The sequence below is a fragment of the Cavia porcellus genome, unplaced genomic scaffold (genome assembly GCF_034190915.1).
Source record: "Cavia porcellus strain 051 isolate PalLab524CR breed Dunkin Hartley unplaced genomic scaffold, mCavPor4.1 scaffold_23, whole genome shotgun sequence".
Taxonomy (NCBI): Eukaryota; Metazoa; Chordata; class Mammalia; order Rodentia; family Caviidae; genus Cavia; species Cavia porcellus.
Window position 1 is genome coordinate 3,366,703 of NW_026947506.1, and position 19,209 is coordinate 3,385,911.

At 45.6% G+C, this 19,209-nt stretch overlaps 1 protein-coding gene across 15 annotated transcripts in view; it reads left to right on the forward strand.

Moving 5' to 3' along the window:
- The window catches only part of Ccser2 (coiled-coil serine rich protein 2), a 136,951-nt gene that overhangs the window by 112,880 nt on the left and 4,862 nt on the right, over positions 1–19,209 (forward strand). For 2 of the 15 annotated variants that reach the window (XM_063233716.1, XM_063233720.1), the window contains 2 exons: positions 6,900–6,984; positions 13,329–13,368. The exons of 10 other annotated variants lie outside the window; for them this stretch is intronic. In XM_063233716.1, the coding sequence (XP_063089786.1) occupies positions 6,900–6,984; positions 13,329–13,368 (125 nt within the window). Of the gene's footprint in view, positions 1–6,053; positions 6,239–6,899; positions 6,985–13,328; positions 13,369–19,209 lie in introns of those variants that run through there. 3 more of the 15 variants (XM_063233718.1, XM_063233717.1, XM_063233719.1) reach the window with 2 other exon arrangements.

Below are 19,209 nucleotides of genomic sequence, written 5' to 3' on the forward strand. Positions count from 1 at the left end.
AATAAATACTGTACTTCACAGTTTTCACATGTCAGATTCAATACTAAATTTAGCTGCTAGCTTTTCTATTTCTGGGACTTCATTTGAAATACATGTTTTGGAGACTTATAGTCACAGTGATTTTCTTTTCTGTTTGGAAGTTGTATTTTACTCTAAATGTTCTTTTTTAGCAAGAATGCAGCGTATTTAAACAAATTTTGAGGATGGAGATGACACGCAGTGTGATTCTTCTTTGGCAACATTTAGTCTGTTAGGTGTTAATTTTGGGAATGAAAACCTTCAGGCTCAGTCTAGGTAAAGTGTTTTTGATCTGACTGAGCCTTTCGGAAGGTTGAAGGTTATGTCCGAGTCTCACTCAGGCCCTTCTATATGGTACCTTAAAAGTCTGAATACCTTTCTTGACATTGTCCCCGGTGTTTGGGTATGGAACCCACCCTGAGATTTGTGAGGGACGGGCGAGAGTCTGCTCCGAATGCTTCTAGACGTGGAGGACCCTGGCTGGGCTGGGGAGGGGAGGAATGGCGAAGGAGGCTGAGCTGCTGCCTGGAGGCCTTGTGCACAGCCACTTAGCAGGCGGAAGGAAACAGGAGCTGTCAGGTCCTGGTCACGGCCTGCGGGCGGGGACTGGCTGGTCCCCCGCAGCGGCAGGTGGGAGCGAAGTGTGTAGCCCACAGTGGGTTTTCTGTGTCCTTCTGTCCAAGGGGATCTTGGTGGCTCCTAGTGGCTGCTGATTCGATGTTTGATTTAGACAGCCAGCTGGAAAGAAAGGAAGAAAGAAAACAGTGGAACAGAAGGAAGACCGCCTTCCCCACACACTTGGCAGGCAGAGGTGTGGACTCGGTGCCAACGCACACTGGCCTGGGAGTGTGAGTGTGAGGCAGACACCGTGGTGGCCCTCAGGTGGGCACAGATCCTGCACGCGCCCGCAGGTGGCAGCCTCGATTTTCTGCACACCAGGCCTAGGAAGCGATGTGTGCGAGTGCTCCCGGCTATGGGCAGCTCTCTGGTTCTCTGTCCTGAGTGGCAGCAGCGGATGACGTGACCGGAAGGAGCAGGCAGGACAGTGTCCGAGCCCTGGGCAGCCGGGGCGGAGGCTGGACACAGAAGAGCTTGCCATCAGGTGCCCGAGGTCCGCTGTGAGAACTCAGAAGCCTGCTGGGCGGATTTCATTACTGCGGGGAAGGCGTTTGCGGTTGAAATGGTAGAGCCAGTGAAAACGCAAGAGAGAAATCTTCCACAAAAGCTCAACCTAGTAGGAGCAGTAGCAAAAGAAAGACAAAAAGACAAACATTTTGGCACAAGTAGATTACGCGTCATTTGTCACTAGAAAGGGTAGGATTCAGGGCCTCCTAAGGAATGGGAGAAGAGTGCCCCAAGGGTGCGTTGTGAACGGCGTAGAGCCCTTACCGTATGGTAACGTGTCAGAGGGGGACACTCTGGTCCTGTTTACTGAGCGGTTGCAGTTTTACATGGATACAGTTGCATCAAGGAGAAAATAACAGTTTAGGAAACATTTCCACTACTCAGGTGTCCCAGCCCCTGATAGCCGCGGTTAGTGTTCCTTGAATGGCCTTTCAGACTTTGGCCTGATGTCCGTATGTGCGCGTCTGTTCGTGTCTGTTCGGCTGTTTAGACTCAAATGACGTTACACATAACGGCCATGGCCACCAACAACCGTGGTGGGTGTGGGAGTGGCTGCTGTTACTGTTTCGTTTGATTTATTTTTTTTGCTACACCAGAAATGAAAGAATGCTTTAATCAATTAAATCCTTTGCTACAGTGTTTCTGGAAATCCTTTGCTACAGTGTTTTCTGATCTGTATAATTTTGTACTGCTGCCAGGTGTTAGAGGGTGAGAAAATGATTGATGGCCTCCGTGATACTAGACTATATAATGGAGAGTTCAGTCGTGTTAGGTGATAGCTCCTGACTGGTGGCTCCTTGACCAGAAGGGTTCCAGCTCGAGCCCCACACAGTCATTTCAGATGAGAGGGGGCGCTCAGCCAGCTGTTACAGCTGTTAGTACAGTGTTTTCTTCCTGTTGCCCCAGAGCCCTCTTATTATGCTGTTTTCTGCATCTGTTCAGCCTCAGCTGCTGTGAATTGATTGTGCATTTTGACCCTTGGGATCTAGGAGTGTCTTTCTAGACACTCTATGGTGGCATTGGTTTTGTGCTACAGGTGCCTGTTAGCGCTGTGTTAGTAATGACCCACACTGTTCTGTGTGTGAAGCCAGCAAGGGAAGGGAGGGGCAGATCACCTGCTGTGTCCCTGCTTGCCCTATGACCGCAGTAGGAAGCTGCCCAGGTGTGCTGTAGGCCGTGGTTCCCGCACTGCTGGGCACCCAGGTTGGGAGCTGGAAGGTAGGTAGGCAGGGTGGACAGGTTTGGAGGTGGCGTGCTCAAGGGCACTTACAGGATTGCTTTCATTTCTAGGGTCTTTTTTCATTTGTATTCATTGCGGTGTGTATCTAAACTGTACAATTGAACAATTGAAGTGAAAAATGCATATATATCGATATTAAAGCAAGTAATGCGTATGCTCTGGTCACACAATTACTTTTAAATTGCATAATGTTTTGTCAAGCTTAGACGCTGGCTGTTGGCTGAGCCCTGTGTCAGGTATCTTACTGATATGGCAGGAATGACCTGTGCTGCTGAGACACCGCATTCTCGCGTGCAGAATTAGGACAGCACAACAAGCACTGCTTTTGATACCGTTTCCAAAAACCAAGCCTGTTTTGTGTTTCTTAGTTATATCAAACTAACAGCTGACAAATGGAATCATTTTTTAAGGCTAGGAACAAATTAAATATGGGTATTATAGCATTTGAATGATTAAGATATTAAGAAATTTAAGATTACTCAAGTCTTTGCCATCCAATACTAGATGCCGGAGCTGTGAAATTGAGCTGTACATTAAAAGGACTGGTTTATATTATTACTAGAAAAAAACAAAAGATGGCACCAGTGTTCTGCTCTTGGAATCTGTTTCTTTCGTGTCGTGTTGGAGTTTAGTTTACAGATCTACTTGTGAAGGTGTGGGCTAGACAGACGCAGTGTTGCTCTGGGTATTAGATGTGGACACAGTTGGTGGGCACCAGGCAGTCCTGCTGGCTTGCTAGGGAACAGTGCAGTTACAGCTGTCCTTTTGGAAAAATTGATCTGCTTCCACAAAAGGTAATAAAAGCATTATTTTAATGTATGCCAATAGGATGGTAATTGATTAGGTCTCTTGTGGGAAAGTTCTCATTTTTTTAGTTGTAAGACATTTCTGTATTTAAATATCAAAGGTTATCACTGCTGAGAATGTTTGGTTGATATAAATAGCAAGTTTTTCCTAGAAAATGTGTCTTTAGTGCTTTGAGTAGTTGTGCTTTTGTTTTAGTGTCTGTGTCATACACTGGTGCTAGTGACCGTGGGCTCTCAGGTTACTCCTCCCATGGGGAGGCGGGCGGGCCTGGCCACTGCATCTCCATCTTGAGGCCTGGCCTTCTTCAGTCGCACTGCCAGCCACAGGGCTGGCATCTTTATTTTCGTCTTTACTTCCTGGAAAGCCCAGTCCTCTCTGACTGTGTGAGTTTCTGTCTAACCCAGCTGCCTGTAATACTGTATGTAGGAAACGTACTTCCCTTTAAGGCCTCCTCCATTTTCAGGTGTCTTAAATAAGGACTGTGTAAGACAATAGCATGCCCACTTGGCCTTTTCTGGTAGGAAGAGGGGTGGGCACAGGTTTTCTGTGGCACAAGGTGGGTATTTATGTATATATTCTGCCAAAGTAAGCATGTAGTGGACTTTTTATGTACGAGTTTGTTGCATTACTGGGCCACCTGTCTCTCCTGGGCCTTTAGCTAGTGGAGCAGGCCTTGGTTTGCATTCATTAACATTTCCAGGTGCTGGCTTCTTCATTATGTAGCTTAGGATGTATTACAGAAAAAGAAAACTCAGGGCTTCCTACCATGTTTTTCTGTAGTTCCCAGGACCGCTAGCTGTGTGGCCTTTTGTTCTCGACCTTTCAGAGGTCTGCTTTTGTGTTATGTTTGGGGCTTTAGGTGTGCTTAACAGGAGAAAAAGGAAGAAATGTGTCAGCACTATCTTGCTGTGTACCTGCAATTGCTTTTTCAAGAAATATTGATCAAGCTGTGGTATTTCTGCACTGTGACTCACTTGGCAAGAGGCTATCCTGATGCCAAGAAAAGTAGGCCTACCATTTCAGGAGGGCATGTATTTAGTAGACGTGTGTGTGTGTGTGTGTGTGTGTGTGTGTGTTTATACGATATGTACAGATCAACATAATAAGAAGAGGAAGAAAAACTTCTCCTGGCAGGAATCCCAGGACCTGTGAATCTTCATGAGTGACCGTAGCTTATGTAGCCAGGGCCAGGAAAAACCTTTAGGAAACGCCCTTGGAATGAGCTGGGGGTTGAATAGGTCCTGAAGGTGGCCAGAGACGGGGAGGAGGCGCTGCCAGGGTCAGAAGTAAAGTGAGCAGCTTCCTTTGCCTTCTGGGGCCTAAGCTCTGCGGGCTCGAGATGTCTTGTCAGCTAAGGTGGGCGTCCCTTGGCGTCGTGGGCAGAGCTGTGTACGTACTTAAGTCACAAAGTTGTCTGCTGGTGCTCCAGCCTGTCCTAGGGCTGAGTGGTTGGTTTTGGTGAAATAAAGGTGTTGTTTTTGTTTTTTTCAGATGTCTTAGGTGATTGTAATGTGTGATAAGGACCGACAGATACTGCATCTTTGTCTCTAAATGAGATAGTTTAATTCATTTTAAATCAGCAATTTAGAGTTTGCTCTGTACTGAGGAGTGTTAGGCTAGAGATTACAGGACATTTAATTTCTCTTAAATCTCCCACAAAGTTGCAGGGACTCTGACAAATGCTTTATTTTACAAATTAACCGTGTAGCAGGAGAGACTATTGTTTTATTTATTTTAAAGAGGAGAAAACAGTGAAACCAAATTATGAGGTGAGGTAGGGGTGGGCCTGGTGCTTTTTGTTTGTTTGTTTGTTTATTTGCCAGCCTGTGCACTGGAGGGGCTTGGGTCTGGCTGTTTCCCGTCTGGCAGCGGCCTGCGCATGGTGCTGGTTCCCAGCCTGGGCTTGCTTGTCGGTGTGGTCTTGTTTTCTCTCCCCCCAGTCCTCAAATGATGATGCCTCACCGGGAGAGGCTTGGGTCTAGTTGTTCCCAGTCTGGCAGCAGCCTGCCCATAAGAGAGACAGTTCAATCAGATTTGATTGTTTACATTCCGTATAAGTAGAGAAATAACGATAGCAGTCACTCCGGAGTGGGCATAGGAACACGTGTGCTAGAAACCATGTGAACTGAAAATGGGAGGTGTTAGAGAGAAGCATCCCAGCCTTGGCGTCTGACAGATGAAGAAACCAAGGTGCAAAGCCTGGTGATTTTCCAAGGTCACAGCTTGCAGAAGCCCCCGACACCGGTGCGTTCCCCAGCAGTGCCTTCACTCCTGACGTGCCATGCGATGCTGCTGTTGGGCGAGAGCAGTCATCCTCTGGGTGGGCCCGTGGCTGTGCTTAGCTGTCTGAGGAAGGTGTATTGTCACCTTGACCGGGACTCCCCAAAGACAGCGAGCGTTGTCACACATAGTGTCTGTGGAGCGCGCGGGGGACTATACCGTATGCGGTGCTTCCTAGGCTGTTTTGCAAATATCTGTGGTTAATCTAATGGAGAAAGTACAGTGTCCTTTAAGGGCAAGATCTGAAACTAATTAAAAGGCAGGATATGTTAACAGACTACTGTAAGGCACACTAATTCTGTTCCGTTCCTAGTAGCTACTTTCCCCTCTGTCAACATAGAGAGTAGGTCTTGTTTTGCTTTTATTTTATATTGTACAATGTAAGTTTGAAGACATGTCTGATTATACCTGACTGATCCAAGGCCTGTCGACAGAGGGGTGAGAGCTTTGTATTTGAAACAGTGTTCGTGAAATCTGTAAACACCAGCAAAGCTGCATTAATAATTTGCTAAGGCAGCATTATTTCTGTGTCAGGTTAATTGATAACAAAAAACTGCATACTTTGTTTTGCAAATTTGCCTAGGTGTGCCGGAGAGCGGTGGTGCGTTTTCTCTGGCGGTGCTCTCAGCATTTTAATCAGTTCGATTCGTGAACGTCTTCTGATCAGTGAGGAGGCTGTGGGTAACAAGTTGGGAGACCTAACCCAGTTCTGTTCCTGAGACATCGAAAAATTACTGTCCCAGAGACCCGTTTGTATTTCGAAAGTGAGAAATCAAAGTAAACGATGTTTCAAATGCGTTGTAATTCTGATAATCTGTTATTAAAATAACAAAGCTAAGAAAGTGGGCGTTTGCTCAGGTTAAAGAGCATGCGTGTGTGTAAGCCAAGCCGGCGCAAGTCACGCTCCTGTGAAGGCCTGTCGCACCATCCAGGTCTCCTGCTGCTGTGTTGGTTCTAACTTAGCTAATATTCTTCCTTTACCTTCTAATCCTCTGAAAGCCTACAATTAAAAAGAATAATTTTATGTGGTATATTTGTGACTGCTTGGTTCATAAACTAATGCATTTGGTGAATGTTTATAATCCATCGCTCCTAAAATGCTTCCTTTTTTGCAGAAGACTAGCGTCTGCTACTCTAGAGAAATGCATGATAATGAATGTGATATGCACCAGGAAGAGCATTATTTCATGTGTGTTAACTACAAACTAGAGGAAAATCATGTGCTCTTGAAAACATTTACTGTGTAAATTTCTGCATTATGGTATATTTATAGTAATTTGAGCTGCCGGTTTTTTAAAAGTTAAAGCTATTCTCATTAACACTGTTGCTCTGTGTTTCTTGAAAACAAAACGAAGTGTGACTTTGGTTTCTGTATTTTTCAACCCCCTTCCTTGTCGTGCCTCCCTGCCCTGTCTCTCTCTCTGCACAGGGTGGGTATTCTGCTCCCTCCTCCTCTCCTTGGCAGGGCTCCTTCCAGGGGATCCCACGGACTGTTCCACCGCACCGCAGACAGAGTGAGTCCTGCCTCTCACTCCTCCCGCCCTGCTTCCTGCTCCTGGCGTCCCCTCCGCATGCCTGTGTTCTCCTCCAGCCTCCCCGCCCCTTCCGATGGCCTGCAGGCAGATGCTCAGTCCCTGGTGCAGTGAGCGGTCTCCCCTCTTACCTGTCCCTGACTGCATGGACATGACCTCTGCTTAGGGCCTCGGGGCAGCTGCTGAGGGAGGTTCTCCTCTGAGGCAGCTTAGCCCTGCTGCCAGTGACCCTAGACCTCCCTGTGTGCATCTGTCCTCAAATGCATTTTCGTTCTCTAAGACCTGGAGATACGAGAACTTAAACGTGGTTTTCATCTGTTCCTGGAAAGAGCGCGCCTCTCCAGCTGAGCCTGGGCGGGTGCACGCTGCTCAGGGGCTCCAGAGGCCCTCCACGTTTCCAGGCCCTAATCAGAGGCCCACCCACACCCACTGCCACCTGAAAGGCTTGCATTGTTCTTTCTGAGGTTTTTTCTTTAAACAACTAATATGTCTGTAATGTATCAGCTGCTTTACGCCACGGAAGAAATGGCTCTGAATATGCATGGTTTACTAACATTTCTAATGATTTAGTCATTGTTTGACTTTATAATTTTTATTTACATTAAATCTACTTTCCAAAACAGTGTTTATTTTACATTATATTCTTAAATACACCTGGTAAGTTCATCATATTTTATTGTTTTTGAAAAGTCACCCCCAAAAAGCTAATATTAATGAGAAATGTACAAAAGCAGCCAGAGTTACTTCTATGGCTCCTCCTGGATTCAGCCTGATTTGTGGTCCGTGTCAACTGTTTCATTACCTTAATATATGTGAAATGTCAGACATTCAAAAGGAAATTTTAAGCAATTAGGTATGTATTTTACATAATACAGCTTTTGATTCTTGAATTAGTAAAAATTACAAGGTGTCAACATGAATTCTAGGCAAGCTGTGAAGTTTGTGTTTTGACTTCTTTGCCTTCTGTGCTCTTTGTTTTAATTTTAAAAAATGCAGTTTGTCTAACCTTTTACAATAATTTAGTAGGGGGAGCAGTGAAAAGAGGAGTACTCCCACTAGGTTTGTAAGTGTAGCCCCGAAATGCTAATGGGTGAATTGAAATTCCAAGGGCAGTTAAGGGAACCTGGAGCTGCTCACCAGCTGGTTTGGAAGGTTGACCTCAGATTAACTCCCCTGCCTCACTGCTTCCCGAAGCCTCTGAGACAGCTCCCCTTTGACCCCCGCCCCAGGTTTCCCCCTCCTCCTCCTCTCCCCTCAGCTTAATTTTCTATATTGCAAGTAGAACGTTAGGTTTACTTCTAAAGCACATTTCTCAGAAGCATCCCGCTCGTTGCTTCAGGTGAATGACCTCAGAACTTCCTCGTCCCTGTGTGAGCCAGTGGGCTCCACCTTCAGGGGCTCCTGCTGCTCTCCCTCCTAGCTCAGAGCTGTCTTCTTCATTGCTGTCACCAGCGTCACAGTGGCTTGTCAAGCAGGCCTCTTTCTTGCATCTCCATCGGAGCAAGGCTCTAGTCCTGTGGATTTGGGGCTGTCCGAGGAAGTGCGTACACAGCGACCTCTTTTGCTGAGAAAGTTCCTGAAGGTCTGTACGGTGGAGAGAAGGGCCCTGAGATGCTAGACGTCGATGCTGGATCCTGTCTGGGAAGAAAGCACCAGAGGAGTTGCTCGCTCACTGGAGACAGCTCTTTTGGAACTTGAGAGGTGCCCGTGGAGGCGAAATAGGTCTTAAACTCCCGCATGTTTTGGGTTTACCCTGGAGTGGCCTGCTGACTAACAGTATTTTTAAGTGATAGAATACGGACAAGGGAATGGAATCGCAGGAGTAAGTCTGGCGGCTCCAGAGTGTTCTGCAGTAGACCTCACGGCTTCCTGCACCACTTGTGTGTTTAGTGAGAGGCTGTGTGAGCACACGCGTTGTCAGGTGCAGCTCCAGGCGCCCACTTTGGAGAACTGTGTAAATGTGTGAGTTTCTCTCTGACGCCCCTTGAGCCGGGCTTGACTGCTCGGCGTTACCTGCAGAATGGAGCAGCCTGGTCTTCCGCAGAGACCCCTGGTTTTGTTAGTTGGGGTGAAGAGGGAGACGGAAGGGGGAGGGGTACAGAGTGACTGTGACTCCAACGCCCTGTGTGTGAAATTCCCCGAAGTGAGTGGAGCAGGTGCTGGGACACACACACGGGAAGGACCGTCGCTCCTCTAGGTGGGCAGACAGTGGCACAGCTCCCACTTAGCTATAAGAAACACTCACCCCGGCCGTCTCAGAGGAGTGCCGCCCGCCAGCGTTGTTCTCCCTGGGTTTAAGAAGAACTCTAGCGGGTGGAGATGAGGGGTGCTCCTGGCTTTAGTCCCCCTGAACCCTCTGAAGGTTTCTTTTCAGCTTACTAGTATCTATTTCATGATAATTACCTTGCTGATTTCAAATTAAATTTTTTCTTGATTAGCAGAGAACAGTCTACATTTAGACATACTGAACTTTTCCTCCTGTCAACAAAGAGCATACCCTTTCTCCAGATTTATTCACCTCACATTGGTGTTATCTGTGTTCTCTGGCTTCCTACTAAAAAATTGGGAACAGTAACCTAACTCATAAGAAAATGTAATAAGATAATTCTTCGTGATGAATGAGTGGAACACCGTAATGGTCATCCCAGATAGCGCTTCTTACTAGAATATATGCTTATAGGAACAGTAGTAGTTTCACAAAGCCTATTTTGAAACAATGTGTACTTGTTTTAAAAGCTTTTAAAATTTGTTTTTTGGGCTGGGCATGGTGGTGCATGCCTGTAATCCCAGCACTCAGGAGGCTGACACAGGAGGATTGTGTGAATTGGATGCCGGCCTGGGCTACGTAGTGAGTATAAAGCTAGCCTGTATTACAGAGCGAGACCTTGACTCAGCCTAAAACAAAAAGTTCTTTGGTGCCTTACTTATAAAAAATTTAGAAATCTCTATCTTTACCCTATGGTAAAAGGGTGAGAAGAAAAAATGGTTTTAAAACTATAGAAGTCACATATATGCATCTGCATGTATCTGTACAATTTGGCAGTCTATTGTAGTGTTGCCTGGGTTCTAAGTTCATATTGTAATAGGAGTTACAGTCACCAGAATGGCAGGAAGAACCACAGATTCATATTGTCTCTCATGTCCTCTTTCTCTTGTACCTGGAGGGTATTTTCACAAACCATTTTGACAAATGAGTTTAAGTTCATTTTACAACACAGCTCACTGTGTATTTATGGAATGAAAATATGTATTTACAATCCAATATGGAGGTGTATATATTGAAAAATCAGGTAAATTATTCACGAAGCAGCACTTTCTCTTCAGAAATACTATGACACTCCTGTATTTTTTTCCCGTAGATTCTGTTTGAGTTAAAAATTGCTGCTGCACTTTGCATTGAGAAAGCACTAGTTTGTTTTGTACACCCGTGTAAGTCTGGCCTTTTCAAGTTTTAAGGCACCAGCTTTACACAGGAGGGCTGAGAAGCTTAGAATCATAATGTGCGTGGGTTTTATATAAATGATGGTGGTAGGACTTTTCCCCCCAGAAATAGCCTTATTATGGTATTTTAAGGTGGTGCCTGCTAAGACTTAAGCCTACGCCAGGACAGATTTTTTGTTATTAAGAAATAGAATGGCTCAAAAAAAGAAAAAACAAGGAATCCCACTGGACCCAGCCATTCCCTTTCTAGGTATCTTGCGGAAGAGTTCAGGACATTACAGTGATACATGCACACCCGTGTTTGTAGCGCAGTAGCCAAACCTTAAGAGCAGCCTACATGTGTCTGTGTTTCTCCAGACAGATGGGTGGGTGGAGAAACTGTGGGCTGCCCTAAGGAGGGCAAGTTCGGTAGATACATTTATAAGTAGACAGAGGCACCTTGAGACCGGAATGTTAAGTGAAATAAATCAGACACGTGGGCTTCAATATTGCATGTTTCGTGTATATGGGAAGCCCACAGTATAAAGAGCAAAGGGCACTAGGAGGGCCTCTCCTAGTGAGGGCACAGTAGGTCTGAGTGTGGGCAGGGAGACCACAGCAGGAGGAGAGGAAAGAAAGGCTGAGGCCTTCGTGTCTGTGCACAGCTTTCTACAAGAAATGTGACTGTTAGATGCTAGTGCGGAAAGCTCTGAAAAAATCAGCAGCACTGTGCCGAGAAAGCAAAAGAGACAGGCGAGGAAGAGCATCCGGCGGCTCTGGTGCGCGTCCCATGGGGCACTCCCCGCCTGGCCTGTGTCCCTGCCGCGCCCGCTGGCCTCGCTGCTTCTCAGTCTGTGGAGCTGGAGAGTGCTGGCTGCACATGCACACCCTCTGGTTAGTCAGAGAATATTTTAGTATTGCAGTTTTCAAGTTATTCACATAGAAAATTTGATGAAAGTTTACCATATATTTAAGAAAAGGGAAAGAACAAATACTAATTCAATACTGTACTTACAATGGTTTTTTCTATCTTAAGTGCTTCTGTAGGCAATGTAGTTAAATTTGAGCCTCACAAAAACTCGTAAGAGCGGGAGTTACTATTATGAAGATTTTATAAGGAAATGTAACTAAATAAACGCCAGGATAAGTGACCAAATCGGAGTCCAGAAGTGTTGTGTACTGCAGGTGCAGTACTGTGACCCTTTCTTTAGAATTTACTTTTTCTCTCTTTATAGTATAGTTGAGTGAGAACAGATTTTATTTTCTTCTCAACTTTTTTACTTTGTTTTTCAGTTTCTTTGCTTTGCTTTTTCCGTATAGCATGCTGCACGAAGGTGAACGGTTCTCCCGTCACCGCTGTACAGCTGGATGCTAGCGCGCCATGCGTGGGTGCATTCTGGCTGGACGGTGCGTGGTGCTGATGGGGTTTCCAGTTTCAGAGACGTGGCTCCCGTGTGAAATCCGGGCGGGCAGGTCTTCCTGGGGGGAGGCCTGGGAGGGAGGCTGTTCCTGAAAGGCAGGTACACCTTCTAGGGCCACGTGCTAGACAGTTTACATGGCTCAATCTGGTTGACTTCATAGTGCGACTGTAATCGATTTTATAGCTAAGAGATAACTTCAGACTTACTGATTTAATGAGAAATTAGCTCTGGGAGTGACTTTTCATAAAAATAAAATATTTTTAATGAACTGGAAACTAGAATAACTTGATAAAAACTATGTCATTTTACAACATGGAAATTTTTCATTTCAGTATGGTAATTGAGAATGGTACGTACTCTGTGTGTTTTTGCAGCTTATTTCAAATGGCACTTAGTGTAATTACTGTTTAGTTGACTAGAAACATATCTAACGCAGGTCTGGTGGGCCTTCCTGTAAACCTAGGTGTGGGTTCATTTCTCTCCACATGTGCAGATGTGGGAGACACAGAATTTTCCGAACAAAGCTTTTCCTAAGTCAAACTGTGGGATTGTTTCCTTAGTGGTGTTTGTTGCTGTGACAGTTCTTGCATTAATGTCTTACTCTGGACAGACAGACCACGCACATCGTCACACTCAGGACTGCTCAGATGTTATTTTTCCCCCTGAACTACTCTGTATCTTTAAGATGCGGACCCAGGCACTTAATGATGTGAAACTGAGTAGGCTGCAATGTAAATACTTAAGTCACTCTTAATTGCTCTGATAATTTGTAAAAGCAGCTACCCAATAGTCAACTAAGAAAAGTCATTGAACTCCGTATTTCTGAACTTAGAAGTAATTTATATTTGCCAATCACTTGTTCTCTGGAAGTTTTCAGAAATCTAGATAAATAACATTAAAAAAATTACTGAAAACTGATTGGCCTTATGTGAACTTCTGAGAAAAGTCTTTGAATTTGATTATACTGGGAGCCTCAGTCAATCTTCCCACTTCATAGTAACTTAGAGCCTCAAATATAATCTGTTACATTGTGTTTAGTACATGTCTAGTGGTCTTTACTGCAGAAGCAGTAATCAAAGTCAGTTAGCATGCTGAAATTTATTTACTTCTGTAATATGCAGGAAGCTTCAAAATTATTTCTCAAAGGATTACAAGGTGCCAAACCTTTTTTAAGTCTTTCAAGTATGGATATTAAATCATGTTAAAATTCTTTTCAAATTTGGTAAGATTTGGGTAATTCCTTCCAAGTGTGAGAATCTTACGTACTTTTCTATGGGCATAAATGTTTACACCGACTTACAGTCAATCATCTAGAAACTATAGGCCTATTAAACTACGTCTCATGATGCCCACGTCATGGAAGCTCATGAGCACAGGCGCAGTGACAGTTCTCCGGCTGCCGTCGAGCGCCCTGCTGTCCTGTGTGGTCTCTGACACTGTCGTCCTGTCTTTTCTTGTCTGCTCTCCCACTGTGCCCTTGGCAAGGAGTTGAGAAGTTAGTCCATTACTTCTCTGACAAAGCGTGGTACGGTACAGTTTTGGACTTTTCTCCCCCCACCTTCCTCGTGCTCTGGTTTCTCCTCCACCACTTTGCATGATGCATGCCGGCGCCTGCATGAGATCATACGCATGCTGCAGATGACTCCGTCCCCGTCTCCCTGGACCAGTGAAGCGTGTTCAGTAACAGTGCATTTGTGGACCCAGCAGATGATTTAGCCAGTTCCTGTGTGTGGAAACACACAGTAGCAGTTTTACACTTGGGAACAGTTCCTGCTTCTGCTCTGGACACTGTGGCTAGTTTTTAGCAGTCAGGACTTGACATTTTTATCTGCCATCTTTTTACTATTTCCCCAGGAACAACAATGGTTACAAAACCTGGCGTGAGTGCTTTTCCTTAAAGTAACATTGGGGATCTTTGAAGGGACAAGGGACAGGATAGGTGAAGACTTCTCAGTTGTAAGAATTTGCCTTGCCTTGATCCTCTGGTAGTCAGGTGGAGCCACCTGTTTGCGGAAGTACTGTTTCATACTGTGGCTGGAGCTTGCTGTCTGAGAGTTGTTCTCTGGCGGTGCGCTTGCCTAGGAAGAAAATAAGGCGTTGTGCAGGAAAGCTGGCACCTGAAGGATGGTACTGAGTGTCTGTAGAGTTTTTAAATACAGTAGAACGGTCATCTGTGCTGCATACTCTGAAAGCCTGTGAACTTCCTAGAACTACCCAAATAACACAAAGTAGTAAAGCTTTAGTGCTGCATTTAAAATTACTTGATGGTTAAAATCCTGGCTTTGCCATTTGCTAATGTATATGAAGTTTGAACATGTTATTTCGTTAAACCTCAGTTTATTCATTCTGAAAAGACAGTAAAGGATAAAGGGGCATCTTTTGGATAAAGGGAGCCCTTAGTGTGCTCAAAGCCGAGTCTGTTTCCCAAGTGCTTGTAATGCGTGGGCAGTGTATTAAACACTTCCTGTGCGTGTTTCTCTGAAAACGGTTTTATCGGTGCAGGCTCTGGTTTCACCCTCATTTTGTAAATTATGAAATTCCGTCTCAGGGCAGTAGGTCATTTGCCCAGTGTCCTACCCGTAGTGTGGAGTAGACTTGGGATTCACACGCCCGTCCGTCAGTCTGCCTGCAGGCTGAGTGGTGCAGCACTTTGCTGGGCTGGCCCCTCCCTCGGTGGAGTCCTGGCAGTGCCTTCCAAACTGTAAAGTGCCTCCAAGTCATGGCTCCAGTTGTAGCGTCAAGAAGCCAGTAAAGACAGACGCTGAGCCTGCTAGCTACTTAACGCATGCGCTAACATTACTGAACTGTGGATCTGAAGCCTGGAAATGTATTATATAGCAGCTAGTTTGTTATGCAGCTGTCTTTCCCCCAAGACCATTTGCAAGAGCCATGGATGAAATTCATCGCTCTTATGCTTTTTAGGAATAATAGATGGCATTTATTGAATGTTTACTGTATGCCGTATGTATTCTACATATTGTGTGTGTGTGTATATATATATATATATATAAATCATATTTAATTGTTAGGTTTGAAATCAGAAAACAGCTGAATGCTTCTTGAGATAGTTCTCACAGCCTGCTTAGTTTAAGAAAAAAAAAAAAAACTATGTATGATTAAACTGTAGGTTTTTATGAGATTTATGCTCAAGTTTGTTAACATGTAATCAGCCCTTCCTGCTATCATTCCAAACACTAAGTCCAAAGTTATTGGAAAAATGTTTTTCCCCCGATCAGATTTCCCGTCCCATCAGTTTTTTTGAAACTGGTTTTGATTTCGTTAACCCTGTATCACTGATTGTTAGGAAAATATGACTCTGATAGTTTATGGCCAGAAGAAGTTTTTAAATGTGCAGCTAGTATTCAGGCACTCATTTTCTAGCAGTATTCCCAGTCTGCCCTAGATCGCAGGAGTTCTGACTGCAGCACAGACTGAGGGAAGCATGGCCTGCGTGCCAGCGGCTCAGCGCCTGGCATCCAGAGTTTGCTGGGAGGCGGTGTGGACCGTGCTTCCCGCGCCTCCGGCTGGGCGTGACTCTCCGAGGGGTCTCAGGATAGCGCGTTGAGGTTTACACGTGTAGCAAATACAGGAGTCGATTTGCTGACTCCATTAGAGGTGCTGAACTTTTTAGCTCTGGGCCTGGACTCTGCTTCCAAGCCTCGGCCGCCAACCCTGCCCGGGCTGCAGGATGAGCTGAGCGGCCGCGCTGTGTTCAGAGGCTCAGGGAGTTGGCTGAGGAAACCCCGGAGCAGGAGGCTTGTGTGACAGGGAGGACCATCGGGTTTACCCAGAGACCCTGGACACAGAGTGCTGCCCGCCTTGCTGTCACACCCCCACCCTCAGAGGCTTCCAGTCCTCCCTGGTTGGGTTCCTGATTGAAAGCTGTAATGATCCGGGTTGCTGGCTGTGGCCCCTCCCCATCATCTCTCTGCCAGGCTCCCGCCTCCCAGAGGACTTTACCAGGGACCTCAGAGACACACAGTGGGCTTGACGATTCCTGCTCGGGTTCACCAGTGTCTGCCTTCACCTGCGGCTTAAGATGCAGTCAGAACCGCTTCACCTGCACCCCCCCTTAGGAGCAGCCTCTGCCTGCACACATTCCCACCGCAGCGCCCTCTCCACATCGAGTCTTACAGTTAGAGAAGGTGGAACGCACCGCGTGCTTTTCCTGTCTTTGCCTGGTGTGTCCTGGCTGGGTCCCCAGGATGTTTTCCTGTCTAGTCTGCCTGTCAGGCTCCTACTCAGCATGTAAAGCCCATTGCACATTGAATGCAAATTTGGGGATGCCTTTTGTCACCTTTCCACTCAGGCTTGTGTTTTGTCTTTGTTCCCGATGTGTTAGGCTAGAGATGTGGTCTTACGCTGTGTTGATCTGACCTTCTGCCTCAGCAGGCCCGTTAGGCCCAGGCACAGTGTCATGTTCGGCTCTAGGTTTTCCGTGCCTGGTATGGTTCATAGCACATAACAGCTATTTTACAAATAAATAGTCTTTAATAGTCCTCCTAGTCCTCCTTACATTCCATGAGGTTGTGGGACCTTTGTATTTAAGCTCATTCTGAAGATGTATAAGGGCATCTTTTATGGCCTAAATGTGAAGAGATGAGCTGTTAGCATCTTGCCTTTATGTGAGTGGGTAGAGTTGGGGAAGCTGTAGGGTAAGCAGCAGACATCAGAACTGCTCTGTGTTTTGCTTGCTAGAGTTCAGGGTAGCATCTGGTGCCCCTTGCCAGGAGAAATTGTTAACGACCCAGTCCTTAGGGTGCAGCCTCTTCCATGTAGCCTTGTCCATATCAGGAGCAGGCCATCTCTTTGGTCCTCAGATCGTAGCCATTCTTCTTTCTCTTTGGCGTTTGGAGACAGGTCTCACTGTGCAGCGCAGGCTGGCCTGGATCTCCGACTCCCAGGTCTCCTGCCTCGGCCTCCACCCTGAGTGTGCCACGGCTCCTAGCTGCCCTCTTTTTTCTGAATGAGACATTTCTGCTCACAGTAGTGGAAATGATTTGTTAAACTATAGTTTTCAGTAGTAAGACAAGACATTTGGGACCGGGAAGTTAGATCACTCCACTAACAGTAATTTTTAGTGAAAATAGAAACTGCATTATTTAGCACGTAGAAATCACTGAGTAGATGCTAATTTAGACTTTGTAATTTGTCTCCCTGTTCACTCCAGCTCCTCTTAAGTAAGACACTCATCTTGTTGTTATTCTTCAAAACCTGGTCTTTTCCTAATTCTTTAGTAGTTGAAGTGGAACTTTGATCCCACGAAACACAAGCAGCCCTTGCTGATTTTCCTGGTGTCCACTGACTGTTCTGACAGGGAGTGGTCAGCAGGATGAGGAGAGCGATCGGAGTAGTGCAGAGGGTGACTGAGCTGAAGGCGTGGCTGTCCTGACCGATTTGTTACTGCAGCTCCCTTGGAGATTATGGGCAGGCGCTTAGCCCTGCTTGTTAGAACCGACAAAGGCTTGTTACCAGGAAGTCAGTTTCCAGATCGCACTGACACTTCAGAGTTCTGAAGTTGTGTTTTTAACGTGAGACAAGGGTACCCTGCTGCGTTGGAAAATGAAGTCAAATCCCTGTAGGATCAAACGTTTGTGCTGCTCCCTTCTCCTTCCCTCTTCCTTTCTTGTCCAGCTAACCCTTTGGTAGATTTTAATTTCCTTAATACAGTCCCACTCCATGTTTCTATTATTTGTGGGCTGTGATCACTTTGATTTGGTCATATTTTCTAGTGAACGCCAAAGAGAACCTGTGGAATTAATTAGTGGTGATTTATGGTACCTGTCCTGCTGAAGGACAGTTTGTTCATCTCACAGCGGTTGATTGTGAAAAGCCTTAGTCTGGATTTAACATCAGGCAGCATCTGAGTTGGTTTGGTATTTTTTTTTGGTTTTCTAAGACAGGGTCTCAATGTGTAATTCAGGCTGGCCTTGAACTTACTGTGTAGCCCGGACTAGTCTTAAATTTGTGGCCTCCCGAGGGCTGGGATTACAGGTGTTTGCCACCATGCCCTGCTGACCTCAGTTAGGTTAAACATTCTGCAGTAAGATTTAACATACAATCCTAGGGGTCAGTTCTAAGTAGTTGTCTTGATTTTTATGTTGTGTTTAAAGTGAGCTTGGGCCGTGTGGTCATCCAGGCTCCCAAGCCCTCCGCCTGGCTGCAATCTGAGCCCTGATTGCAGCTCCTGCATAATTTAGGCTACTCACGGGGCGCCAGAGCAGAGAAAGGGAGCTGCTGCCTGGAGGCAGGACTCTGTGTGTTGGAGCAGTGAAAGCGTGGGGCGAGCACAGTGGAAAAGTTGCTGTAATAGTGAAGATCTGTCGTCTGAAGTTCACATTTCAAAGCTTTTCTCCAAACCCTTGATATGTTAGCCGTTGTTATTTAATAAAAAAGGTGTGTGTAATAAAGTGAAGATTACACAGGTGTAGCTGCCCACCCAGTGCCAAGGCAGGCCTGGTAGGCCCTGCTCTGTGTATTTAACCAGTTGGGCCAGTGGAAGATTATTGATTTGATTTGATTTGATTTTTACTGGATGCCAAAAGGTAACGAGAATTGCATGTTTCTTGGGATTTTCATAGAAAACAGTCAGCAGTGAGATGCTGAGACGGACTTGCGAGGTTCACTGGCCTTGGGAGCTTTGCCGCTGGAGGCTTTGGTGCTTGCTTTCTATTCAGAGGGACTTTCGTGTTTGTTTCGCACTCAGCCATCGTGTAAAAGGCCCCCTCTTGGATCTGGTTTTGTTTTTTGTTTATTGGTGGTGCTGTGGATGGATGTAGGGCTTTGTGCATAGTAACCAAGCTGTCACCAAGCTGTGCCCCCACATCCGGTCATTTTTATTTTTTTTATTTTTTATTTTTTAGTACCAGGGATTGAACTCATGACCTCATGCTTGCCAGGCAGGCGCTTATGCCACTGAGCTAAATCCCGGCCATCTGGTCATTTTTAATTTTATTGAAGAGGTGTTTACTTTGGGGTATGGTAGGTATATTTTCCATATGTCAGCCATAAGGACAATGAGACAGAACAAATGAGCTTTGCAAATATTTTATTTTGAAAATTTTCAGCAGGACTATTAAAGGCAGGCTAGCCTTAGTAAAGTGTACTGACCTTTTTTGTTTAAATAATTACAATTTCACATAAGCTGACAACTTATTGTTCATTTTAAAGCTTGCATATCTGCTGTAATTTTCATTTTGTATAAAGGTGCACCATGTTAAAACATAGTGTACAACTTTATGTTTTTAACAGAGCATTAAAATGGGTAATGTTCTGAGGATCACAGTTAACTGTTGAGCACCTGTGGCCCTGAACAAATGCGCTGTAGAAACCATTCTGTCTCTTGTAGGTACGGTTGTAAATATTT